Genomic DNA, 27,446 nt, shown 5'->3' with positions numbered 1-27,446 from the left:
GAGACGTAAAGTAGGCTAACGTTACTCATATAGGTTAAAAGTTCCGGGAAGGGGATTTCCGCCAAACCATTACTCTTGTAGACCAAATGAGAAGACGGTGTTTATTTATTCCACTGACGCAAAATAAAGCACAAAGCATCAAACTACATTGCTAAGGTAAGTTTGCCTGCCAAATGTACAAACAATTATTATTTAATTTAGAATGTATTAACTTAATTATGGTGTCTAAATAACAACATAGATAAATGTGGCCAGTGTGGTTAGTTATAAAGACTCACTGACATACAGAGGCGCACTGAGAGAGTAGCTCTCTGATGGAACAATGTGTATGGCCTAATGAAAGCATTTTTGCTAAATAACAGTAGGCTTACAATTCCCGCTAACTGAAGTGTGGGTTCAGTTCAGTGCTGACTGGGGCTGTATTTTCCTTGGGTTTTCATTGGCGTGTTTTTAAACGCACTTTGTCTTGCGGCGCATTATCTGTGTTTCATTTCCCTATACAGCTGGGAAGTCTTCGAGGAGTTGGTTTAAAAGACAGGATATTTCTCAAGAGCCAGCGGTGTTTTCGCTTTGTGTTTGCGAACGACCGCTAATAGCCTATTTCACAGAGTTTAAGAGATTCATTTTAAAGTTGTGTTAAATGTGATGCGAGGTCTATTTCTCTGTCTCAGATTCGGAACATCATGTTGTGGGAGTTCTACATTTGCTTTCTCAATATGACTCTGTTGCTCCACCTCTCCCTTGGCCAAGGTAAGTCAGGATGAAAGCGATTACAGGGAAATAGTATAGGCTAAAATGGGTAGAACTGAACAGTAGCACTCAGCAGCCACTCAACAGAGTGTTGTTATTCAGTTGGAATAACAGGTTGGTTTGAGTGAGGGTACATTCACATGAAACAAAAAAACAGCAAAACAGCTGTTTTGAATAACAATCCCCTATAGAAAATACTACAGTTGACTATAGGATACTATAGAATTCTGTAGTAATCTATAGTAAACTGTAGTACATTGTAGAAACCTATACACACTAGTATCCCTCAACCGTGTAGTGCTTACTATAGACTTGTCGTATACTGTAGAATACTATACTACACAATATACTATCCCTCGATAATGTGTAGTACTTCATTTATAATTGTGTTGTATACTGTAGGAAACTATACTCCATCCACATTGTAGTATCCCTCAATTGTGTAGTGCCTACTATAGAATGTTGTCATATACTGGAGAATACTATACTACTCACTAGTATCCCCCTTTGATCGTGTAGTGCTTACTATAATATTTTTTAGTATACTGTAGAATACTATACTACCCACTGTAGTATCCCTTGATCATGTAGTGCTTACTTTAGAATGTTGTAGTATACTGTTTAGAATACTGTACTGCACGCTGTAGTATCCCTCGATCACATAGTGCTTACTTTACCATTTTTTACTGTAGCTTCTAGCTTTGTCGATGCCGTGTTGATTTGAACGTGCTGTCCCTGGGGAGCTCATGCGGGGAATTTCTTCAGAGGTTCCCCTTCGATCAATTTTGTAGATTACTGTAGAATACTATACTCCACACTGTAGTATCCCTTGATTGATTTATTTTATTTTACTATTTAAAAACACCATACAACCACATATTTGGATACAATTCATTTATACATTTGTCAAGAATAATACAAAAAAAAGTTTAAAATGTATTTCCAATATGTTGCTAGTTCAAACATTACACATTTACAGCTAACCCTCATGAAAAAATACTATACTATGATACTATGGTCTTAAATACTGTAGTATTACTATATTAATATACTGTAGTGTTTACTGTAGTATTTTTGCGGCCATGACTGTAGTATACTTTAGTATCAATGTAGTGTTTTTGCAGACATTACCATAGTATACAATAGTATTCACTGTAGTGTTTACTATAGTGTTTTGCGGACTTGACTATAGTATACTGCAGTATTTACTGTAGTGTTTGTATGTACATGACTGTAGTATACTGTAGTATTTACTGTAGTATTTTTGCGGACATGACTAGTATATTGTAGTAACACCTGCCGACTAGGTTTTTAAAATCTTTTTAGGGGGTGGATTAGCTTTAATATTGCAGATGGATTGTGGCTTCCATCAATGTAATTGTCTTTATCATTTGTAAATCCTGCATATATATATATATATATATATATATATATATATATATATATATATTTGGACAAACCTATGCAAGGGTCTGCCAAGAGTGTGCAAAGCTGTCATCAAGGCAAAGGGTGACTACTTTGAAGAATCTCAAACATAACATATATTTAGATTTGTTTAACATTTTTTTGGTTACTATGTGATTCCATACGTGTTATTTCATAGTTTTGATGTCTTCACTATTATTCTACAATGTAGAAAATAGTAAAAAAAAAACAAAGAAAAACCCTTGAATGAGTAGGTGTGTCAACTTTTGACTGGTACTGTATAATATATATATATATGTTTTCCTTTATTATTTTCCCCTAAACCTACCACCCCTCCCCTAATTGGAGTAAACTAATGGACAACAACACTTAGGCTTCTACTTCCAGTTTATACATACTATATACATTTTACGGACACAGTATATTTTACAATTGTTATCTTTTTTCTTTTGGTCCCATCCTTCAGCTACCCTCAGCACCATCTATCTCTGAAGACCATATAGTTTTGTTTTATTTTTTACATATATTTTTCAAATGTGCTGTTTCACAAAAGTTCTGAACCTATATACATTTTACGGACGCAGTATATTTTACATGAGTTATCTTGTTATTTTTAGTCCCTGTCTGAACACCATCCCGTTTTGATTTCTATTTGCCATATATTTTTCAACTGTGCTGTGATGTTTCACAAAAGTTCAGCACCTTTCTATTCTCATAGTTTCTAAAGATTGTAAATTAAAGAAACTTTTTTGCTAAGAGTATCATTATATTATTGATGGATTGACTATGACTTTTGTTCACCTCCCAATTCATTATATAAATAGGCCCTGTTAATTTGATCTGACATGGCGTTCCAAATTAAATGGAATATTTTTTGCTCATATAATTTAAAAAACAAGTCGCAAATAAGTCAACTGGGATATGAGTAAAGAGTTAATCGGAGGGATTTTTCCTTTCCATGATAGTAAGATCTTATCTATTTTTGCTAATCTTCTATTAAAACATATTTTAGTGAGATCATTTATTTATTTCGGGATATGAATACTGAGTATGTCCACTTTACCGTCAGACCATTTTATTGGTGAACTACACGGTAATGTAAAAGGTGTATTTTTTAGTGATCCAATACGTAATATTGTACACTTTGGTTGTAATCCAGAGAGGTTAGAAAAAGTATTTACATCCTCTATGAGGCTGTGGAAGGATCCAAATTGTGGATTTAAAAGAACATGAATCAGCATACAATGACACCTTTGTTTTTATAGACCTGGATTTCTAGCTCCTAGATATTATTGTTGGATCGGATTTGAATAGCTAACATTTCGAAGTTGGTCAGCAAAAATGGCACAACTACCAGACTATGCCAGTTACTGTTTAATGAGGGGAACACCTCAACCAGAACGAGACACACGGGTTTGTGACAGGCAGCATATTGAGTTGGGTCAACAGTCCTGAGCAATGCAACGGACCATACAACACCTTATCAAAAATCTAAACGATTCCTCGTGCGGGGGCGGGGGCTGGGATAAAAACAATATATATAGGACAAAACACACATCACGACAAGCGAGACACCACAACACAACATAAAGAGAGACCTAAGACGACAACATAGCATTGGTAGCAATGCCACATGACAACAACATGCGAGCAACACAACATGGCAGCAGCACAAAATGGTAGCAGCACAAAACATGGTATAAACATTATTGGGAACAGACAACAGCACAAAGGCAAGAAGGTAGTAAACATTATAGGGTACAGACAACAGCACAAAGGCAAGACGGTAGAGACAACAATACATCACGCGAAGTAGCCACAACTGTCAGTAAGTGTCCAGGATTGAGTCTTTCAATGAAGCGATGGAGATAAAACTGTCCAGTTTGAGTGTTTTTTTGCAGCTCGTTCCAGTCACTACCCGCAGCGAACTAGGGATGTGTGTGCTTTGGGGTGTTGTATGTGGAGGATGAGGGCTGCAGTAGGTATCTCAGATAGGGGGGAGTGAGGCCTAAGAGGGTTTTATAAAGAAGCATCAACCAGTGGGTCTTGCGACGAGTATACAGAGATGACCAGTTTACAGAGGAGTATAGAGTCTAGTGATGTGTCCAATAAAGAGCATTGGTGGCAAATCTGATGGCCGAATGGTAAAGAACATCTAGCTGCTGGAATGGATTACTATTGCAACAACACATCATCAGTAGGGTAAAACTAACCTGTCTCTATAAAACTAACCCTCACCTGCCGATCTCAAGGTTTTGCTCGCCTGAGGTAGAGTATCTCATGTAGACACCATTTACCAAGAGAGTTTTCATCTATATTTTTCGTAGCTGTCTATTTACCACCAATGCTGGCACTAAGCTATATAAAGTTAAGTAACTTTAAAGTGACCAATGAGCAATTTCTATATAATTACTTACTACTCATTACCAAGTGAAAATACCTAAAAACGAAGATGAGCTTCTCCTTTAGTCAACTTTATTGCAAAATTACAAGGATTTCTGTTAGATGAATAATTTGATTCATTAGGTGAAACGAAGATATAGGCCTACTCAATAACATAAAACATAACTATTCTAGTGGTTGTGTGTAGTAGTCTAGTTAGCTCATTTAGAAGAATAGGATTGTCTTTTTCTTCCCTTTTTAACATTACAAGTAACAATGGAAATCGACAACTCTAGGTCTGTTTCTTTGTTGTAAGCATTTACCCATCCTGGAGTCTGAGACCTTGTGGGAATCTGTGGTAGAGAAGAAGAAGAATGTAGCTATGACAAACAGAGGGGTTGGGAAACACTGTGGCACTGTTCAACTGACATGGCCAATGAGGAAGGAGCTTACCCAACCGCTTCGAGGCACAGTCAGCCTAGATATTGAATGGCAAAAAGCAATACTATATGGTGCAATAAAACATTAGCAAATTAGTTTGGCTGTAGCAGCTAATGACATTGACGCAGGCATGATACTGGTGGTAGAGCTGATAGCAGAGCTGTATGTATCCACCCCCTTCAGGATGTCTTTCTCCATGTGGTGCTTGGCCAGGAGCCCATCAACGGCAGCTTTCATGGTGGGCATTGTCTATTGGTGGTCAGCATGGGGAGAAGCTGTCAGAGGCAGAGGTGTGCTTGGCAGATCTGAAAGAGAGGCACAAAGTTATTTAAATGAGAGTTTATTTCACTTGACAATTCAATATAATTCAAACTTCATGCTGATGATCTGTACAACATGAGACAGATAGCAATACAGTATAAATATATTAAAACATATGGAATATAATACAGATACAGATAATGTGCATGTGGTGGTTTCAAATAATAATTTTACTATTACTGGCTAGCGTGCTCTATTCCTGCATTTCCTGAAACTGTCTGATAAAACTTGCTAGTTGTTATTGTTCTATTTGCTTTCCTCCTCCTCGCTGGTCTGCAGATGCTTGACTACTTGATTATTTTGTTGTGGCTGTAACATTTCATGGACATTGCATTAGAACAGTGGTTCCCAAACTTTTTATAGTCCCGTACCCCTTCCAACATTCAACCTCCAGCTGCGTACCCCCTCTAGCACCAGGGTCAGCACACTCTCAAATGTTGTTTTTTGCCATCATTGTAAGCCACACTATACGATACATTTACATTACTCTGCAATGTTGGGTTGTATTGGAGAGAGTCTCAGTCTTAAATCATTTCCCACACACAGTCTGTGCCTGTATTTAGTTGTCATGCTAGTGAGGGCCGAGAATCCACTCTCACATAGGTACGTGGTTGCAAAGGGCATCAGTGTCTTTGCAACCACGTAAACCTCCAAGCCAGGATACTCTGAGCGCAGCCCAATCCAGAAATCTGGCAGTGACTTCTGATTAAATAACATTTTCACAGAAATGCTTGTAGTGATTTTGATGAGGCTCTCTTGTTCAGATATCAGTAAGTGGACTGGAGGCAGGGCATGAAAGGGATAATGAATCCAGTTGTTTGTGTCATCCATTTTGGGAAAGTACCTGCTTAATTGCGCACCCATCTCTCTCAGGTGCTTTGCTATATCACATTTACATTTTTATTTATTTTTAGCCCCTTTTCTCCCCAATTTCGTGGTATCCAATTGTTAGTAGTTACTATCTTGTCTCATCGCTACAACTCCCTTACGGGCTCGGGATAGACGAAGGTCAAAAGCCATGCGTCCTACCGAAACACAACCCAACCAAGGCGCACAGCGCGCCTCCTCCGGAAGCCAGCCGCACCAATGTGTCGGAGGAAACACCGTGCACCTGGCTACCTTGGTTAGTGCGCACTGCGCCCGGCCCGCCACAGGAGTCGCTGGTGCGCGACGAGACAAGGATATCCCTACCGGCCAAACCCTCCCTAACCCGGACGACGCTAGGCCAATTGTGCATCGCCCCATGGACCTCCCGGTCACGGCCGACTGCGACAGAGCCTGGGCCCGAACCCAGAGTCTCTGGTGGCACAGCTAGTGCAGTGCAGTAGACCACTGCGCCACCCGGGAGGCCTTGTGTGTGACTTTTAAACTACTTTTGTTCACAAAATATGCTAGCATAGGTATACATATTTGTATTTTGTATTTATCATAGATCTCCATTAGCTGCTGCCAAAGCAGCAGCTACTCTTAATGGGGTCCAGCCAAATTAAGGCAGTTTATAAAATGTTAAAAACATTACAATACATTCACAGATTTCAAAACACACTGTGTTCCCTCAGGCCCCTACTCTACCACATATCCACAGTACTAAATCTGTGTGTATGTACATTACGTGTGTGTGTGTGTGTGTGTGTGTGTGTGTGTGTGTGTGTGTGTGTGTGTGTGTTTGCATGCATTTGTCTGTACAATGTTTGTGTTGCTTCACAGTCCCCGCTGTTCCATAAGGTGTTTTATTTATCTGTTTTTAAATCTAATTTTACTGCTTGGGTCAGTTACTTGATGTGGAATAGAGTTCTATGTAATCATGGCTCTGTGGAGTACTGTGTGCCTCCCATAGTCTGTTCTGGATTTGGGGACTGTGAAGAGACCTCTTGTGGCATGTCTTGTGAGGAATGTATGGGTGTCCGAGCTGTGTGCCAGTATGCATGGGTGTCCGAACTGTGTGCCAGTAGTTTAGACAGACAGCTCGGTGCATTCAACATGTCAATACTTCTCATTAATAAAAGTAGTGATGAAGTCAATCTCTCCTCCACTTTCAGCCAGGAGAGATTGACATGCATATTATTAATATTAGCTCTCTGTGTACATCCAAGGGCCAGCCGTGCTGCCATGTTGTGAGCCAATTGCAATTTTCCTAAGTCCTTTTTTGTGGCACCTGACCACACGACTAAACAGTAGGCCAGGTGCGACAAAACTAGGGCCTGTAGGACCTGACCACACGACTAAACAGTAGGCCAGGTGCGACAAAACTAGGGCCTGTAGGACCTGACCACACGACTAAACAGTAGGCCAGGTGCGACAAAACTAGGGCCTGTAGGACCTGACCACACGACTAAACAGTAGGCCAGGTGCGACAAAACTAGGGCCTGTAGGACCTGACCACACGACTAAACAGTAGGCCAGGTGCGACAAAACTAGGGCCTGTAGGACCTGACCACACGACTAAACAGTAGGCCAGATGGGACAAAACTAGGGCCTGTAGGACCTGACCACACGACTAAACAGTAGGCCAGGTGCGACAAAACTAGGGCCTGTAGGACCTGACCACACGACTAAACAGTAGGCCAGATGGGACAAAACTAGGGCCTGTAGGACCTGACCACACGACTAAACAGTAGGCCAGGTGGGACAAAACTAGGGCCTGTAGGACCTGACCACACGACTAAACAGTAGGCCAGGTGCCACAAAACTAGGGCCTGTAGGACCTGACCACACGACTAAACAGTAGGCCAGATGGGACAAAACTAGGGCCTGTAGAACCTGACCACACGACTAAACAGTAGGCCAGATGGGACAAAACTAGGGCCTGTAGGACCTGCCTTGTTGATAGTGTTGTAAAGAAGGCAGAGCAGTGCTTTATTATAGTTATTATACATACTTCTCCCCATCTTAGCTACTTCTGCATCAATATGTTTTGACCATGACAGTTTACAATCTAGGGTTACTCCAAGTAGTTTAGTCACCTCAACTCTATCAATTTCCACATGATTTATTACAAGATTTAGTTGAGGTTTAGGGTTTAGTGAGTGTTTTGTTCCAAATACAATGATTTTAGTTTTAGAAATATTTAGGGCTAACTTATTCCTTGCCACCCACTCTGACACCAACTGCAGCTCTTTGTTGAGTGTTGCAGTCATTTCAGTCGCTGTAGTAGCTGATGTGTATAGAGTTGAATCATCCACATACATAGACACTCTGGCTTTACTCAAAGTCAGTGGCATGTCGTTAGTAAAAATTCAAAAAAGCAAGGGGCCTAAACAGCTATTGTTAATTCTAACTGTATTATATTTGAGAGGCTTCCATTAAAGAACACCCTCTGTGTTCTGTTAGACAAGTTATAGCAGGGGGCGTAAAGCCATAGCACATACGTTTTTCCAGCAGCAGACTATGATCGATAATGTCAAAAGTTGTACTGAAGTCTAACAAGACACAATCATTTTATCATCACTTTCTCTCAGCCCAATCATCAGTCATTTGTGTAAGTGCTGTGCTTGTTGAATGTCCTTCCCTATAAACATGCTGAAATTCTGTTGTCAATTTGTTTACTGTGAAATAGCTTTGTATGTTGTCAAACACCATTTTTTCCAGAAGTTTACTAAGGGTTGGTAACAGGCTGATTGGTCAGCTACTTGAGCCAGTAAAGGGGGCTTTACTATTCTTGTGTAGCGTAATGACTTTATCTTCCCTCCAGGCCTGAGGGAACACACTCTCTAGTAGGCTTCAATTGAAGATGTGGCAAATAGGAGTGGCAATATTGTCTGCTATTATCATCAGTAGTTTTCCATCCAGATTGTCAGACCCCGGTGGCTTGTCATTGTTGATAGACAGCAATATTTTTTTCACCTCTTCCACACTGACTTTACGGAATTCAAAAGTACAATTCTTGTCTTTGATAATTTGGTCCGATATACTTGGATGTGTAGTATCAGCATTTGTTGCTGTCATGTCATCCTTAAGTTTGCTTATCTTTGAAAAACTCTTTAAAGTAGTTATCTGTGGGCTATGTGATGAATGAGCCATCTGATTCAATGAATGAAGGAGCCAAGTTGGCTTTTCCCCCAAAATGTAATTTAAGGTGCCCCTGTAATAGAGGTCGACCGATTATAATTTTTCAATGCCGATACCGATACAGATTAATCGGCCGATTTAAAAAAAAACTTGTATTTATTTGTAATAATAACAATTACAACAATACTGAATGAACACTTATTTTAACTTAATATAATACATCAATAAAATCAATTTAGCCTCAAATAAATAATGAAACATGTTCAATTCGGTTTAAATAATGCAAAAACAAAGTGTTGGAGAAGAAAGTAAAAGTGCAATATGTGCCATGTAAGAAAGCTAACATTTAAGTTCCTTGCTCAGAACATGAGAACATATGAAAGCTGGTGGTTCCTTTTAACATGAGTCTTCAATATTCCCAGGTAAGAAGTTTTAGGTTGTAGTTATTATAGGAATTATAGGACAATTTCTCTCTATACGATTTGTATTTCATATACCTTTGACTATTGGATGTTCTTATAGGCACTTTAGTATTGCCAGTGTAACAGTATAGCTTCCATCCCTCTCCTCGCCCCTACCTGGGCTCAAACCAGGAACACACCGACAACAGCCACCCTTGAAGCAGCGTTACCCATCACTCCACAAAAGCCGCGGCCCTTGCAGAGCAAGGGGAACAATCACTCCAAGTCTCAGAGTGAGTGACATTTGAAACGCTATTAGCGCGCACCCCACTAACTAGCTAGCCATTTCACATTGGTTACACCAGCCTAATCTCGGGAGTTGACAGGCTTGAAGTCATAAACAGCGCAATGAAGCATTGCGAAGAGCTGCTGGCAAACGCATGAAAGTGCTGTTTGAATGAATGCTTACAAGCCTGCTGGTGCCTACCACCGCTCAGTCAGACTGCTCTATCAAATCATAGACTTAGTTATAACATAACAACACACAGAAATACGAGCCATAGGTCATTAATATGGTTGAATCCGGAAACTATCATCTCGAAAACAAGACGTTTTATTCTTTCAGTGAAATACGGAACCGTTCCGTATTTTATCTAACGGGTGGCATCCATATGTCTAAATATTCCTGTTACATTGCACAATCTTCAATGTTATGTCATAATTACGTAAAATTCTGGCAAATTAGTTCGCAACGAGCCAGGCTACCCAAACGGTTGCTTATACCCTGACTATACATGCAATGAACGCAAGAGAAGTGACACAATTTCACCTGGTTAATATTGCCTGCTAATCTGGATTTATTTTAGCTAAATTTACAGGTTTAAAAATATATACTTCTGTGTATTGATTTTAAGAAAGGCTTTGATGTTTATGGTTAGGTACACGTTGGAGCAACGACAGTCCTTTTTCGCGAATGCGCACCACATCGATTATATGCAACACATCTAAGTGAGTTTCAGAGATTATCATGACACAAGGCGAGACCCAGATGCAGACACAGGAGGCAGATGGTTGGAGTGTAAGATGTTTAATAATCCAAAAAGGAGTAGGTAAGAGAATGGTCGTGGACAGGCAAAATGTCAACACCAGTTCAGAGTCCTTGAGGTACAGAGTGGCAGACAGGCTTGAGGTCAAAGCAGGCAGAATGGTCAGGCAGGCGGGTACAGAGACCAGAACATGCAAGGTTCAAAACCCGGAAGGACGAGGGAAAGGAGAATAGCAATGGGAGGATTACGGGGAAAAACGCTGGTTGACTTGGAACATACAAGACGAACTGGCACAGAGAGACAGGAAACACAGGGATAAATACACTGGGGAAAACAAGCGACACCTGGAGGGAGTGGAGACAATAACAAGGATATGTGAAACAGATCAGGGTGTGCTAGAGATAGTCAGAATATGAATGTTATCTGTTACAAGCAAGTTATAGACTTCATGGACCTTGTTTCTTAGGCTACATATGTTAATATGGGCTAATTTTAGCACCTTTCTGGGTTGCTTGATTGTTTTTAATGCTTTACTGGGAAGCTTATCAAAGGTAGACTTACACTGGAGATGGTAGTTATCAGCGATTGGGTGCAGAGATGTAGCGGAGTCAGGCGCAGGACACAGGTTTGAGCAACACAACAGAGTTTTACTCACAAAAGTCAAACAAAATTCCAAATAGAAAAATACATACACATTAACACCTACAACAACCACTAAGACACCACCAATCATGGACAGAACAGAAATGTATGCCAGAGGGTTAGATAAGGAACATGATATGGGAATTGAAACCATGTGTGTGTAATACAGACAAAACAAAACAAAACTGAAACATGGATCGGTGGTGACTAAAAAGCCGATGATGTCGACCGCCGAACACCACCTGAACAAGGAGAGGGGCCGACTTCTGTGGAAGTTGTGACATTACCCCCCCCCCTTGACGCGCGGCTGGGCCGACACCGGCCTCGGGGACGACCCGGAGGGCGATCCAGGTGGAGACGGTAAAACTCCTGTAGCAATGAAGGATCTAGGATGTCCTCCACCGGTACCCAGCATCTCTCCTCTGGGCCGTATCCCTCCCACTCCACGAGGTACTGAAGGCCCCTCGCCCGACGCCTTGAGTCCATGATTGCTCGTACGGTATATGCCGGGACCCCCTCGATGTCCGGAGGGGGCGGAGGAACCTCCCGCACCTCAGACTGCTGGAGCGGACCAGCCACCACCGGTCTGAGGAGAGACACATGGAATGAGGGGTTAATACGATAATTGGGGGGAGTTGTAACCTATAACAAACCTCGTTCAGTCTCCTCAGGACTTTAAATGGCCCCACAAACCGAGGACCCAGCTTCTGGCAGAGCAGGTGAATGGGCAGGTTTCGGGTCGAGAGCCAGACCCGATGCCCCTCACTGCGGTGGCGGTCGGCACTCGCCTTTTGCCTCCTGGCGGCCCGTTGTAGCCGCACATGGGCAGCGTTCCATGTCTCCTCAGAGTGCCGAAACCATTCATTCACCGCAGGAGCCTCGAACTGGCTCTGATGCCATGGTGCCAGGACCGGCTGATAACCCAGCACACACTGAAACGGTGATAGGTTGGTAGAGGAGTGGCGTTGGTAGGGAGTTGGAGTTGGTAGGGAGTTTTGGGCCATCTCCGCCCAGGGGATGTAAACCGCCCACTCCCCCGGCCGGTCCTGGCAATATGACCGCAGAAACCTACCCACATCCTGGTTGAGTCTTTCCACCTGCCCGTTACTCTCGGGGTGGAAACCTGAGGTAAGGCTGACCGAGACCCCCAGGCATTCCATAAACACCCTCCAGACTCTAGACATGAATTGGGGTCCCCGATCAGAATCTATATCCTCAGGCACCCCGGAATACGTGGGTGAACAGGGTCTCTGCAGTTTTTAGAGCCGTAGGGAGACCGGGCAAAGGAAGGAGACGGCAGGACTTAGAAAACCGATCCACAACCCCGCGACAGGGGAGGTTCCGTCACGAAATCCACCGATAGGTGTGACCACGGTCGTTGTGGAACTGGAAGGGGTTGTAATTTCCCTCTGGGCAGATGTCTAGGTGCCTTGCACTGAGTGCATACCAGGAGGAAACATAACAGGAGGAACATGATATGGGGATTGAAACCAGGTGTGTGTAATACAGACAAAACAAATCGAAACTGAAACATGGATCGGTGGTGACTAAAAAGCCGGTGACGTCGACCACCCGAATAAGGATAGGGGCTGACTTCGGTAGAAGTCGTGACAGTAGTGCAGGGTGAGCTGCATAAAGTGGTCTTCCTACTATTGCACACCGCCCCAGTGCTAACAGTGTAACGCTGGTTTATAGGCTCATGATTACTGCTTACAATAGCTGTAGGATAAACATATGTATTCGGTGCAATTAGGGGTACATAAATGAAATGACTTAGATTGTGTTTGCCCCTAAGATCATGTACATTTGATGCAGCATTATGACGACTCATTGTCACAATGGTAGGGATTAACTGAGCTGGTCTTGGATAATTTACCAGTCATTATTTCAATGCGGCCTTGAAATGCGTGGACAGAGTCCATTCAAATCATCCATGGTATACAAGGATGTACCCATATTATCTTGGGACATTCATTGGGACCTCTTCATCTGCAGACAGGGTTTTACGGCTCTCTCTGAGGACAGAAAACATCACAGAAGAAACAGGCTGCATTATACTCAAATTAGAAAGCACTGAATATTATGTTGCTACACCTCTCTGTCCTCAGTTTTTCTTGCTAGGGACTGGACCTGAATAATATTTTCTTAATGTGCTCCCACAAAGGACCTGCGCTATCCAGAGTAGCCCACTCTCCCTTCTCTGACAGCTGGAACTGCTAGCTAACCCTTTCACCCTCTTCCATAGCTGTTAGCTAGATACCTAGCTACAATTGCATTTAGAGTTACAACAAATACCTCAAGATAGCTACAGTGCATTCGGAGAGTATTCAGACCCCTTGACTTTTTCCACATTTTGTTATGTTACAGCCTTATTCTAAAATTGATTAAATTGTTGGTTTTTCTCATTAATCTACACACAATACACCATAATGACAATGCAAAAACAGGGTTAGAAATGTTTGCACATAAAAAATGTATATATCACATTTACATAAGTATTCAGATCCTTTACTCTGTATTTTGTTGAAGCACCTTTGGCAGCGATTACAGCCATGGGTCTTCTTGGGTATGATGCTACAAGCTTGGCAAACCTGTATTTAGGGAGTTTCTCGCATTCTTCTCTGCAGATCCTCTCAAGCTCTATCAGGTTGGATCGGGAGCATTGCTGCACAGCTATTTTCAGGTCTCTCCAGAGACGTTCGATCGGGTTAAGGTCTATGCTCTGTCTGGGCCACTCAAGGACATTCAGAGACTTGTCAGAAAGCCACTCCTGCATTCTCTTGTGTGTGTGCTTATGGTCGTTGTCCTGTTGGAAGGTGAACCATCACCCCGGTGTGAGGTCCTGAGCGCTCTGGCGTAGGTTTTCATCAAGGATCTCTCTGCACTTTGATCCATTCATCTTTTCCCTCAATCCTGATTTATCTCCCAGTCCCTGCTTCTGAAAAACATCCCCACAGCATGATGCTGCCACCACCATGCTTCACAGTAGGGATGGTGCCAGGTTTCCACCAGACGTGACACTTGGCATTCAGGCCAAAGAGTTCAATCTTGGTTTCATCAGATCAGAGAAAGTGGACCCCTGCCTTTTGGCTGACCCATATGAGGTATCAGGCTGGCTGAAAAAGGAGTTGTTTACTGTTGAATCGGTGAAGGTAACCCGAAGTGGACTTGTGATTATTGTTTGTGTTTCTTCCACCCAGAAGGAGCGGCTGCTCCGCGCCATAAGACTGGGGAAAATACCTGTTACTTGCTTTGCTCTCAGGAACAGGGTGCCATTGAAAGGATATATTTCTTTATTATATTTGTGTATTGTCTAAAAACCTAAATACAATAATACAAAAAAAGAAAGGAGTGATTACTGAGGTGGTGATGTGTGGTGGTGGCCTGTCCTCCCAGGTTGTTGGCATGGTGCAACCCTTTGATAGGGTCAAAGTAGTTTTGTTAGCTTTATATTGTTTGTTTGCTTGCCATGTTATGCTATGTAGCCATTGATACATTGGCCTGCTATAGCTTCGGCCTACCATTTATTGTTTACTCCTGCTATATTTATGCATAGCTTTACCTTTACCCATTTATATGCATTGATTATTGTCATTAACAGACAATTGAATTATGTATGTTCATTGCCATTTATTATTTGCACCTCTCTGTCTCCTTTTTAGATAATCCATACTCCATACCAATTCTCAATAAGTCTAATGTCAACAACTTTCAATCATTCCCTGCCATGTATCATCTCCATTATCTGGGTCTGTAAAGGCTCTTAAACTGAACTGCATCTCTGACACCGCCTGCACTTTAACTGGAGTCCCACAGTAGATGGGCATCACCACAATCTTGTATCTGAACAATATTGTGTGACAGGCTAGGAACCAAATTTTAGGGGAGAACATTCAGGAAATGTTTACAATGGAAAGGGGGATACCTAGTCAGTTGTACAACTGAATGCCTTCAACTGATATGTGTCTTCCGCATTTAACCCAACCCCTCTGAGTCAGAGAGGTGCAGGGGGCTGCCTTAATCAACATCCACATCTTCACTACCCAGTGAACATTTGGTTAACTGCTTTGCTCGGTGGCAGAACAACAGATTTTTAACTTGTCAGCACAGGGATTCAATCCATCAACCTTTCAGTTACTGGCCCAACGCTCTAAACACTAGGCTACCTGCCGGACATGTAGAGTGTCTGCAAGCGAAGGAATCTGAGATGTGGAAATGAAGGTCATGGTAAATGTTAATGAAGACTGTGAAATGTTGCAACTGTGGTGGAAGGCATGAAGCTACATCTTTGGAGTGCCCGACAATTGTGAAAGAGAATGAGGTTGCCAAAGTCAGGGCTGTCCAGAACATTTCATATGCAGAGGGTGACAAAAGGGTGGAGGGAACGAAAGGTATTTTTGAGGACTCCATGGTATTGGAAAGGCCTTCAATACAGCCTGCAGAGTTGGCTTCCCTCCAGCAGGATCCAGGGATGTTAAGTGTAAAGAAGGTGTTTGTGATTTTTATGGCAATGGGGATCAATGTCACAGATAAAGTGGAGGGAAATTCCAGGAAGATGGACATTGTTGTGGATTCGGCAGAAATATGTGTGTGTGTGTGTGTGTGTGTGTGTGTGTGTGTGTGTGTGTGTGTGTGTGTGTGTGTGTAGGCTGTAGGCTGTACGGCGTCGTTGCTGTTTTATTTCTGTGAGCAACCATTTTGTGACCATGCTGTCTTGAAGAAATGTTTGAGGTGTGTTCATAATGGTATGTGTTGTTTGACAATCAGTGAGTTTATTCATGTCACAATATTCGAGATGTTCATTATGTAAAGCCACTGCAATAATGTCTTTGTGGTTTCATTTAATTGGTTTGTTTAGGGGGGCTTTGCTGGTTTGAAGGCCAAGTATTTTATTGGCAGCGCCCTCCAGTACCCGCCTCTACTGTTTCCCTTTAATGGGCCTTGAACCTGTCTTACGTTTAGATGTTACAATTGTAATCAAATGTTTATATTTTTGCTAAGGTGTTGTCTGGTTCGTTCCATTGCTCAGAACTGTTGACCCAAATTAATAGGCGACACACCTGTGTCACACACCTGTGTCGGCAGGTGTTACTACAGTCATGTCCGCAAAAACACTTCAGCAAATACTACAGTCATGTCTGCAAAAACACTTCAGCAAATACTACAGTCATGTCTGAAAAAACACTTCAGCAAATACTACAGTCATGTCTGCAAAAACACTTCAGCAAATACTACAGTCATGTCTGCAAAAACACTTCAGCAAATACTACAGTCATGTCTGCAAAAACACTTCAGCAAATACTACAGTCATGTCTGAAAAAACACTTCAGCAAATACTACAGTCATGTCTGCAAAAACACTTCAGCAAATACTACAGTCATGTCTGCAAAAACACTTCAGCAAATACTACAGTCATGTCTGCAAAAACACTTCAGTTATTACTACGGTAAAGTCCGCAAAAACACAACACTTTATTTTGGAATTGAGCTCACTAATTCAACCATTTTGAATAGAGAAAAATAATAATTCTCCAGTTTTGTGTTACTGTGTGTATCGCAATGAGCATGGAAAAAAGGAAGAAAACCAGAGAATTATCTGAGGAGGTCCGACACAAGGTTGGAGCCAAGCGTGAACAATCTCAAGGCTACAGAGACCTTGCTGTTCCTGTTTCCACCTTATGTAATGTTGGCCCATGCCACTGTAGCCAACCTCCCTGGATGTGGCAGCAAGAGAACTTGATGGAAGATTGCAGCGAAGGATTGTTTGGATGGTGGAGAAAGCACCTCCGTCAACTGACACCCAGATTCAAGCTGACCTTCAGACACAATGTACAACAGTTTCAACTCGCACCATCCGTCACCAACTCAATGAAAGGGGGTTATATGGTAGGAGACCCAGGAGGTCCCCACTGCTGAGATAAATACATAATAAAGCCCAACTGCAATTTGCTAAAACACCTGAACATGCCAAAATCCTTCTGGGAGAATTTCCTGTGGACTGAGACCAAATTAGAGCTTTATGGTAAAGCACACCATCTCTATGTTTACAAAAAACAACATTAATCCTTCAAAGAAAATAACACCTTCCCTATAGTCAAACATGGAGGAGGTTCAGTGATGTTTTGGGATTGCTTTGCTGGCATCATGAAATCAGGAGAATACCAAGGCATTTTGGAGGCATTGTGGAGCGCAATGTCGGACCCAGTGTTAGAAAGCTGGGTCTCTGTCAAATGTCATGGGTCTTCCAGCATGAAAATGAGCCCAAACACACCCAGCAAAGGTTCAAGACAAAATGCTGGACTGTTCTGAAGTGGCCAGCAATGAGTTCAGATCTAAATCCCATTGAAAACTTGTGGAGAAGGCACTCTTCAAATCTGGGAGAACTGGAGCAGTTTTCACAAGAGGAGTGGGCCAAAGTACCAGTACAGAGGTGCAGGAAACTCATCAATGGCTATAGGAAGCACTTGATCGCAGTTATTTTGACCAAAGGCTGTGCTACCAAATATTAAGTCTAGGGTGTCAATTTTGTCAATGCCCTTTCTGTTTATTTTCTGATTTAAATAGATATATTAAGTTCTGAATCAAAAACAAAGCTTCTGTTGTCAAGCTCTGACGTTAGAGCTTTTCATGTCTCTATTTTGGTTTGGTCAGGGTGGGATTTGGGTGGGCAGTCTATGTTCCTTTTTCTATGTTTTTGTATTTCTTTGTTTTGGCCGGGTATGGTTCTCAATCAGGGACAGCTGTCTATCGTTGTCTCTGATTGGGAACCATACTTAGGTAGCTTTTTCCCACAGTGTTTTTGTGGGTAGTTAATTTCTGTTTAGTGTTTGCACCTTACAGGACTGTTTTGGTTATTCTCTTTGATATTTTTGTTATAGTGTTCAGTTTTAATAAAGAGAGCATGAACACTTACCACTCTGCGCTTTGGTCCGAAGATTCCTCATCTTCCGATGACGAATACCATTACATCTGTAATATTAATAGTGAAATTAACAGTTGTGGAGACCAAATACTTGTTGTGAGTTATATTGTGAGTTACGTGAAAAAAGTAAAACACTACAGTGAATAATTTAGTAAACTGCAATCATGTCTGCAAAAATATTAGTGAATACTATAATATACTCCAGTCATGTCCGCAAAAACACTTCTGTAAATACCACAGTATACTACAGTAAAGTCCACAAAAAACACTACAGTGAACACTGTAATATTCTACAGTTACAGTGTCCGCAAAAACACTTCAGTAAATACTACAGTATACTCCAGTTATGTTCGCAAAAACTCTACAGTCAATACAATAGTATACCATAGTCATGTCCACAAAACCCTACAGTACAGGCCGCAAAAACGCTACAGTGAAAGTATAGTATAAAAATATAGTAATACTACAGTATTTAGGCCTATAGTATTTTTTTAATGTAGGATCTTTCTAATGGTTTCTCCTAAACCAACTGTTGCTTGCTATGATCTGTATTATGCTTTGTAAAAGCCTTCACATCCAAAATAAGGTATGGCTATATAGTGTTCCCTATGTTAACTTATTACGCAGTAATGGAAAAAGTACCCAATTGTCATACTTGCGTAAAACTAAAGATACCTTAATAGAAAATGACTCAAGTAAAAGTGACCCAGTAAAATACTAGGTTTACTTGAAAAAGTCTGAAAGTATTTGGTTTTAAATACACTTAAGTATTTAAAGTAAAAGTAAATGTTATAAATCATTTCAAATTCCTTATATTACGCAAACCAGATTTGATTTCCTATTTTATTTATGGATAGCCAGTGGCATACTCCGACATACTTTACAAACGATGCATGTGTTTACTGATCAGATCAAAGGCAGAAATGATGACCTCGGTGTACGTTCTCTTGATAAGTGTGTGAATTGGAAAGTGAATGAATCCTGTCTTGCTAAGAATTTGAAATGTAACGAGTACGTTTGGGTGTCAGGGAAAATGCATGTGAGTAAAAAGTACATATTTTCTTTAGGCACGTAGTGGAGTAAAATTAAAGGTTGCCAAAAAGAAGTACAGATACCCATCAAACGACTTAAGTAGTACCTCAAAGTATTTCTACTTACTAGTTACATTACACCACTGTTATTAAGCACTCGGGCTATCTCAGTTCAAGAAGCATCACTGCAGTCCCTGGTTCAAATCCAGGCTGCATCACATCTGGCTGTGATTGGGAGTCCCATAGGGTGGTGCACAAATGACCGGGTTAGGCCATCACTGTAAATAAGAATTTGTTCTTAACTGACTTGCCTAGTTAAATAAAGGTTATAAAGCAGCCGTCCGCGACCGGGTGGCCCATGGGGCGGTGCACAATTGACCCAGCATTGTCCGGTTTAGGGAGGGTTTGGCCGGCAGGGATATCCTTGTCTCATCGTGCACTAGCGGCTCCTGTGGCGGGCTGGGTGCAGTGCACGCTGACATGGTTGCCAGGTGTACAGTGTTTCCTCCAACACATTGGTGCAGCTGGCTTCCCGGGTTGAATGGGCATTGTGTCAAGAAGCATTGTGGCTTGGTTGGGTTGTGTTTCGGAGGACGCATGGCTCTCGACTTTCGCCTCTCCCAAGTCCATACGGGAGTTGCAGCGATGAGACAAGACTGTAACTACTACCAATTGGATACCATGAAATTGGGGAGAAAAAAGGGTTAAAATTATTATTTTTTAAAATAAAGGTTATAAAGCTCTTATCGGTAACTTGTACATAAATTATTTAATTTTGCAAGGCTTTATTAACATTTTCAAAGGTGGGGTTAAATGTAGGTGTGTAAATTGATGTAATATGTTTGACTTTACTGTTTCTGTCATGGGAGACAGGTGGTATCATGCTGTCTTTCTCTCTCTCTCTACCCCCCTCTCCCCTCCCCCTCACTTAGTTTTGAACGGCTCTCTTATTAAATGTTTGTCTCCTTCTATACATCCTGTCTCCCTAAATGGGGTCTAAATCTGAAATGTGCGTCAGAAGAAAGGCTGATTGGTTTGCTCTTCTTTTTATGCATGTAGACAGATATTGCAAACATTAAGGTCAAGCAACCTCAAAGTGTAACAGCAGCAGTTTCATTTCCTGCTTGGAGTGCCTTGAAAAGTGCTCTACATTGGTATTTTACTGTCAATGCTCAATATAGATTTGCTCTAGCATAGATAGCTACTACTCATTCATCAGTGGCTAACAGTGATTTGTTCAGGACCCACTGGAGGGTCACAGCTGATGGTTTGTGGGTTGCAGCTGACTGGCCATCGGGTTCCAGTTTTCTCAGCGAGTCATATACTGCTAAACCTCAAGCCTATACTGTTTTAAGTACTCCTGTCCTCCTCCTTCTAAATTGCCCCTGAGGGAATTGATGGTCGTATTGAGTTGACATAAACCAGTAACAACAACCTCTTCATTGTGTCATCCAGAACACCAGGGGGCCGTAGAGGTCCACCACATCAGTGCAGGTCACTTCTTCCAGCTGAAGTGTAGTGATGACGATGACCCTGAGGCCCGAACCACTGTGACCTGGAGTAGAGGGGGGAACCAGACCCTTAACACGACCTCTGGGGTGGAGATCAGAGGGGAGGTTCTGTGGTTTCTACCTACCCACACCTCCCATAACGGACACTACACTTGTGAGAGCATGTAAGAAACCTCTCTAGGTTACTGTATGTAGTTGAGAAAATGCCTTTGTTAAAGCATATCATCATATTTTAGTTCCTAAAGTGATTTCAAGAATGTTTGGAGATAATTCCAATGTCGCACACAGATTGAATCAGGATGATTGGTATGAATCAGTCTTCACTTTCCAGATCCTAAATGTATTAATGTCTCACATGAATAATTCTCAACTTTATTGTTTCAATAGTAAATGGAGAGCACTGGTCATATGTTCATGTGTGTTATGACACAGGTACCCCACTGGATCGTGGGAGATGAAGTTTGTTTTGTCTGTGGACCCTGGACCCTGTCCTGTCCCAGCTGAGAACAGGACTGTATCCCAGGGGATGAGTGAAGTGGTGTTCTGCAGACAGCAGGATGTCCTCAGTCTAGACCCCACAGCACACATCCGATGGTTCAAGGTAAGAGCAGACGCCCATCTAGACATACCCGTGCCATAAGGCCTGCATTACAATGTCATAGTAATGACATAAAAGATGTAATGAACAATCATAAGAGCTGACATCAGCTTATGACAACGGGCATGATACCTTGTGTCATTGCTGTCAAGTACTCAAAATTGGTAATAGAAAAAAACATTTGGGATAATTGGGATAACATTTGGGATAATTAGATAGGATTGCGTGAGCTAAGTTTGACATACAGCATCTCTGATGGGATGTGCAGGACTGTAGTCCTGTCGACAAGCATGGAGAGACGATCATTGAAGAAGATTGTCTGAAGAGGCTCCGGTTGGTCAATGCTACTGAGAGCCATGCTGGAGTTTATACCTGCCTGGTAGAGTTCTCTCTGCAGGGGAGAAACTACACCGCCACCCACAGCACTCAGCTTAAAGTCAACAAAGGTAAAGCTAAACCTCCGTTTCAATTTATGCCATGAGCATATATTTCTTCTGACCACACTTTCTGTGGCTGCAACCGAGAGTGAAATTGTCAATTGTTTATATTTTCCATTTATTTGTTATTCTCTGTTTGCTACAATTATGTGATTTGTAACTTTGTAAGGATTGGAGCGTTTCTGTTTACCTGTACGTTATCGATACGGCTTTGTTTGACTATCCTGCCATACCTGTGTGGTCTTTGTATTGGCAGAAAAAGTCCCGTTGAAACCCCACGTAACCTATCCCAGAAAAGAAACCTTTACAGTTGAACCAGGTGAGAAAATGAGGACATCATGCTTTTTAGGAGATAATACTAAAAATGGCCATGACACAGCCACTGACTCAAGAGTGTTTTCTGTTTGACGGCAGGCTCAAGAGTAGAGCTGGTGTGTTCAGCGTTTCTAGGGGTTGGTGAAGGTACAGAGTCAGAGAGCTCTATGTTCTGGACGGTAGATGGAAGACATACTGACCACATAGAACAGCTCAACGTGACAAAGACAACAATGTGAGTACTCTTTTAAAACTGTAGTATACGCTCTGTATCTCAGTCTGTGTGTTTGCAGAGGTGTGTGCGTGCTTGCGTGTGTGGGTACACATACGTGTGCATGAGTATGTGTGTAGAGCTCTGTCCTACACTGTGACTGTGACCATCTCACTCTCTCACCACCTGCACCTCAGCCTTCCTAGGAGTAGTGGGGTCTATGGCCGGTCCACTCTGTCTATCTATGAGGTCCGTCCTGAGTTCCTCAACGTGACCATCAGCTGCATCGCCAGGAACGCCGTGGGTCGGGACATAGGGTTTCTGTGGCTCCAACCAGGTAGGATCCCAAACACAGTCCTAAGTAACATGGAGGACTTAAAATCACCCATAAGAGTCTGTTTGAACAGGACGTTGGCCATGTCATTTGTGAGAGATTTGATTTAAGGTGCTGATTTCCTTCCATTCTAGCCAATCACAGTGGTTTCTACACATGCCTGTGTCTCTGCCTGGTCTTTTCTATGGTCGTTCTTGGAGTATCGATGTGCTGCCTCTTTAAAGTGGACCTGGTGCTGGCCTATAGGAGACTCCTCCCCCTAGTGTCCAAAAAGAGAGGTGCGTAAACAGATCCTCCACAATCACATAAGATTCCTGGCTCTAAACCTGAACGTCTTTGGCCATTTTCTAAATATGTATATTTATTATGGATAAAATGTTTATATTCTCTTCTCCTTCCCTCCTCTTCTCCTCCTCTCTTCTCCTTCCCTCCTCTTCTCCTCCTCTCTTCTCCTTCCCTCCTCTTCTCCTCCTCTCTTCTCCTTCCCTCCTCTTCTCCTCCTCTCTTCTCCTTCCCTCCTCTTCTCCTCCTCTCCTCTCCTCTTTACTTCTCCAGCACCAGATGGAAAGCTGTATGATGCCTATGTCAGTTATGTCCATGGTGATGGGTTGTCCAGGGCAGAGATGTTTGCTCTGCAGGTTCTACCTGAGGTGTTGGAGAGACGATACGGATACACACTTTTTGTCAGTGGCCGGGATGACCTCCCTGGGGAAGGTACACACACACACTTTGATTTATATGAATGTTGATCTACTGCATTGTCCCTGTTCACAAAATAAAGTCCCATGTTTCTCTGTAGCGATCCATGATGTCACCTCAGAGACAATGCGGAGAAGCAGACGACTCATCATCATCCTGTCAGCCCAGAGTGCATCCCCTCTACACCCCAAAATGGATCCTGAGGACCAGTTACCACTGCACCAGAGCCTGCAGGACCGCCCTAGCTACGACCAGCAGATTGGCCTGTACGACGCTTTGATCCAAAATGGCCTCCGGGTTGTCCTGGTGGAGATAGATGGCAAGGTGGACTACACTTCCCTGCCCAAGTCACTGCACTATATCAGGAGGAAGCAGGGAGCTCTGAGGTGGAGGAGGCCCAGCTCTGGAAAGAGCAGCTCCACTGCGTCCCCTAATGGCCACTTCTGGAAGTGTCTGAGATACCACATGCCCTTCAAGCCCAAAGGGGCTCTGAAACCACAGCCAACACCTGGGATAAACTGTAGTATAGAACTGTATTAGTCATGTCTCTATTAGACATTATCTGACAATGTTTATATTGATGTATTCACATGGCTATTATGCCTATGGCTGGTGAGGCCAACCCTGATCCTGGAACCCTTGAATTGTTGAATTATAGATTTTTTTAAATGTTTGAGATACCAATGTGATCGAGTGTCCTAAGAATTGTACAAGAGCACTTGTGCAGATTGAGAGGCTTTTTCTTGTAGCAATCCGGCCTACAAGAAACAGTTACACTCCTCCTGAATAGAGTTTTGCTAATTTTGCTCATACTTTGCTCATACTAGTTCCAGTGTAATCGAGTGTCCTCTAAGAATTGTGCGAGAGCACTTGAGAAGCTTTTTCTAGCAGTAACAGAGTTATTTGTGTAATGCGTGGTACAGCTGGCCTGGCGCTATGCTGTCTCAGTATAAACAGGATATCATCTGGATGGTTTGGAAACAGCATGGTCTCAACCAAGGTTTCCACTGACTTAGTAATCTCTAAATGGTACAGTAACTACATCTGTTTTGTCTTGTTTTTATTATATAACTACTGTACTTTATTAGTTCACTTTACACTGTACATTTGATAAATTATGAAATGTGATGAACTGGACTATTTTCTTCCAATAGTTCCATCAATAGTTGCTGAATATAATGATAGATGTGTTCGAGACCTTTAAGTTAATGAAGTTTAATTAATGTTTGCCTCTGTGTGCATGTTTGAGAAAGAGTGTATGCTCTTGTGAATGCTGCATGTCAATTAAAAGTGTGTGTTTGATGGGTTAGATGAGTGATTAATTTCTGAGAAATCATGAAACCATAATCTCTAACCAATACACCTCCCTAGAACTAAGAAGGTGTCATAAGGTTGTAGGATTAGATCACTGATGACTATATGTAATTATTATCACCAGTAGTTTACACAGGGACAGCCTGTATGTATTTGTATGTTGTATTTGTATTTATAATGGATCTGCCCAGGCAGCAGCTACTCTTCCTGGAGACTGACAGAATTAAGGCAGTTATACAATTTTAAAGACATTGCAATACATTCATAACAGATTTCACAACACACTGTGTGCCCTCAGACCCCTACTCCAGTACCACATATCTACAACACAAAATCCATGTGTACGTGTGTGTTATCATGTGTGTGTATGCATGTGTCTGTGTCTATGTTTGTGTTGCTTCACAGTCTCCGCTGTTCCGTATGGTGTATTCTTATCTGTTTTTTAAATCAGATTCTACTGCTTGTGTCAGTTACCTGATGTGGAATAGAGTTCCATGTAATCATGGCTCTATGTAGTACTGTGTGCCTCCCATAGTCTGTTCTGGACTTGGGGACTGTGAAGAGACCTCTGGTGGCATGTCTTGAGGGAAATGCATGGGTGTCTGAGCTGTGTGCTAGTTTTTTAAACAGACAGCTCGGTGCTTTCAACATGTCAATACCTCTCACAAATACAAGTAGTGGTGAAGTCAATCTCTCCTCCACTTTGAGCCAAGAGATTGACATGCATATGTTTGCTCTCTGTGTACATCCAAGGGCCAGCTGTGGGGCCCTGTTCTGAGCCAATTGCAATTTTCCCTCTTTGTGGCACCTGACCACACGACTGAACAGTAGTCCAGGTGTGACAAAATGAGAGCCTGTAGGATCTGCTTTGTTTAATAGTTATGTTAAGGCAGATCAGCACTTTATTATGGACCGACTTCTCCCCATCTTAGCTACTGTTTTGCTAGCACAGACTGGAATAGGGTTCTGGGATTCTTCCGATGGCATTGAGGAGTACACCACATCAGTCACTGGCTTTATCAATAAGTGCATCGAGGACGTCGTCCCCACAGTGACTGTACGTACATACCCCAACCAGAAGCCATGGATTACAGGCAACATTCGCACTGAGCTAAAGGGTAGAGTGCCGCTTTCAAGGAGCGGGACTCTAACCCGGAAGCTTATAAAAAGTCCTGCTATGCCCTCCGACGAACCATCAAACAGGCAAAGCATCAATACAGGACTAAGATTGAATCGTACTACACCGGCTCCGACGCTCGTCGGATGTGGCAGGGCTTGCAAACTATTACAGACTACAAAGGGAAGCCAAGCCGAGAGCCGCCCAGTAACACGAGCCTACCAGACAAGCTAAATAAATCCTATGCTCTCTTCGAGGCTGAAACATGCATGAGAGCATCAGCTGTCCCGGACGACTGTGTGATCACGCTCTCTGTAGCCGATGTGAGTAAGACCTTTAACTTCTTATGGTACAGGGGACGCTTGCCTCCCACTCTGCCAAAAGCCAGGGAAAATGCAGCGCTGCAAATTCAAATAAAATTATATAAAAATCAAGCTTTCATTAAATCACACATGTAAGATACTAAATTAAAGCTACACTCGTTGTGAATCCAGCCAACATGTCAGATTTTAAAAAGGCTTTAAGAAGCTATTATCTGATGATAGCACAACAGTAAACAAAGAGGGTAGCATATTTCAACCCTTCAGGCGCTACACAAAACATAGAAAATACAAATATACCTTACCTTTGACAAGCTTCTTTTGTTGGCACTCCAATATGTCCCACAAACATCACAATTGGTCCTTTTGTTCGATTAATTCCGTCCATATGTATCCAAAATGTCCATTTATTTGGCGCGTTTGATCCAGAAAAAACAGCTTCCAAATTGCGCAACGTCACTACAAAATATTTCAAAAGTTGCCTGTAAACTTTGCCAAAACATTTCAAATGACTTTTGTAATACAACTTTAGGTATTTTTAAACGTTAAAAATCAAACAAATTGAAGACGGGTCTATCTGTGTTCAATACAGGAAGACAACAAACCAAGCTACTTTTCATGTCTTGCGCAACTCTCAACAGTGTTACGCAGTTCCTAGATGGCCGTACTTCTTCATTGCACAAATGATTAACCTCAATCAAATTCCAAAGACATGTGACATCTAGTGGAAGCGGTAGAAACTGAAAACAAGTTCCTAAGAAATATTGTTTCCCAATGAGAACGCACTGAACAGACAGAGACCTAAAAAATTAAAAATCTGAACGATTAGTCCTCAGGGTTTTGCCTGCTACATAAGTTCTGTTATACTCACAGACATGATTCAAACAGTTTTCTATCCAAATCTACTAATAATATGCATATCTTATATTCTTGGCATTAGTAGCAGGAAGTTGAAATTGGGCACGCTATTTATCCAAAAGTGAAAATGCTGCCCCCTATACCTTAAGAAGTTAAACAGGTCAACATTCACAAGGCCGCAGGGCCAGACGGATTACCAGGACGTGTACTCCGAGCATGCGCTGACCAACTGGCAAAGTGTCTTCACTGACATTTTCCATCTCTCCCTGTTTGAGTCTGTAATACCAACATGTTTCAAGCAGACCACCATAGTCCCTGTGCACAAGAACTTTAAGGTAACCTGCCTAAATGACTACCGACCCGT

The 27,446-nt window shown here is 42.2% G+C and overlaps 1 protein-coding gene across 1 annotated transcript; it reads left to right on the top strand.

Annotated features, from left to right (window-relative positions):
- LOC115111503 (interleukin-1 receptor type 1-like) lies at nucleotides 1–24,775 on the top strand. The gene is made up of 11 exons (XM_029637623.2): nucleotides 1–156; nucleotides 672–750; nucleotides 20,824–21,043; nucleotides 21,312–21,480; nucleotides 21,746–21,923; nucleotides 22,171–22,233; nucleotides 22,329–22,464; nucleotides 22,638–22,777; nucleotides 22,909–23,052; nucleotides 23,330–23,488; nucleotides 23,574–24,775. The coding sequence occupies exons 2-11, from the start codon at nucleotides 684–686 to the stop codon at nucleotides 24,011–24,013; spliced, it is 1,716 nt and encodes a 571-aa protein (XP_029493483.1). The 5' UTR covers nucleotides 1–156; nucleotides 672–683; the 3' UTR covers nucleotides 24,014–24,775.
- The last annotated feature ends 2,671 nt before the right edge of the window (nucleotides 24,776–27,446 follow it).

Source organism: Oncorhynchus nerka, linkage group LG3, assembly GCF_034236695.1.
Source record: "Oncorhynchus nerka isolate Pitt River linkage group LG3, Oner_Uvic_2.0, whole genome shotgun sequence".
Classification (NCBI taxonomy): Eukaryota; Metazoa; Chordata; class Actinopteri; order Salmoniformes; family Salmonidae; genus Oncorhynchus; species Oncorhynchus nerka.
Note: the sequence above shows the minus strand (reverse complement) of the source record. Positions and strands in the feature narration are given on the sequence as shown.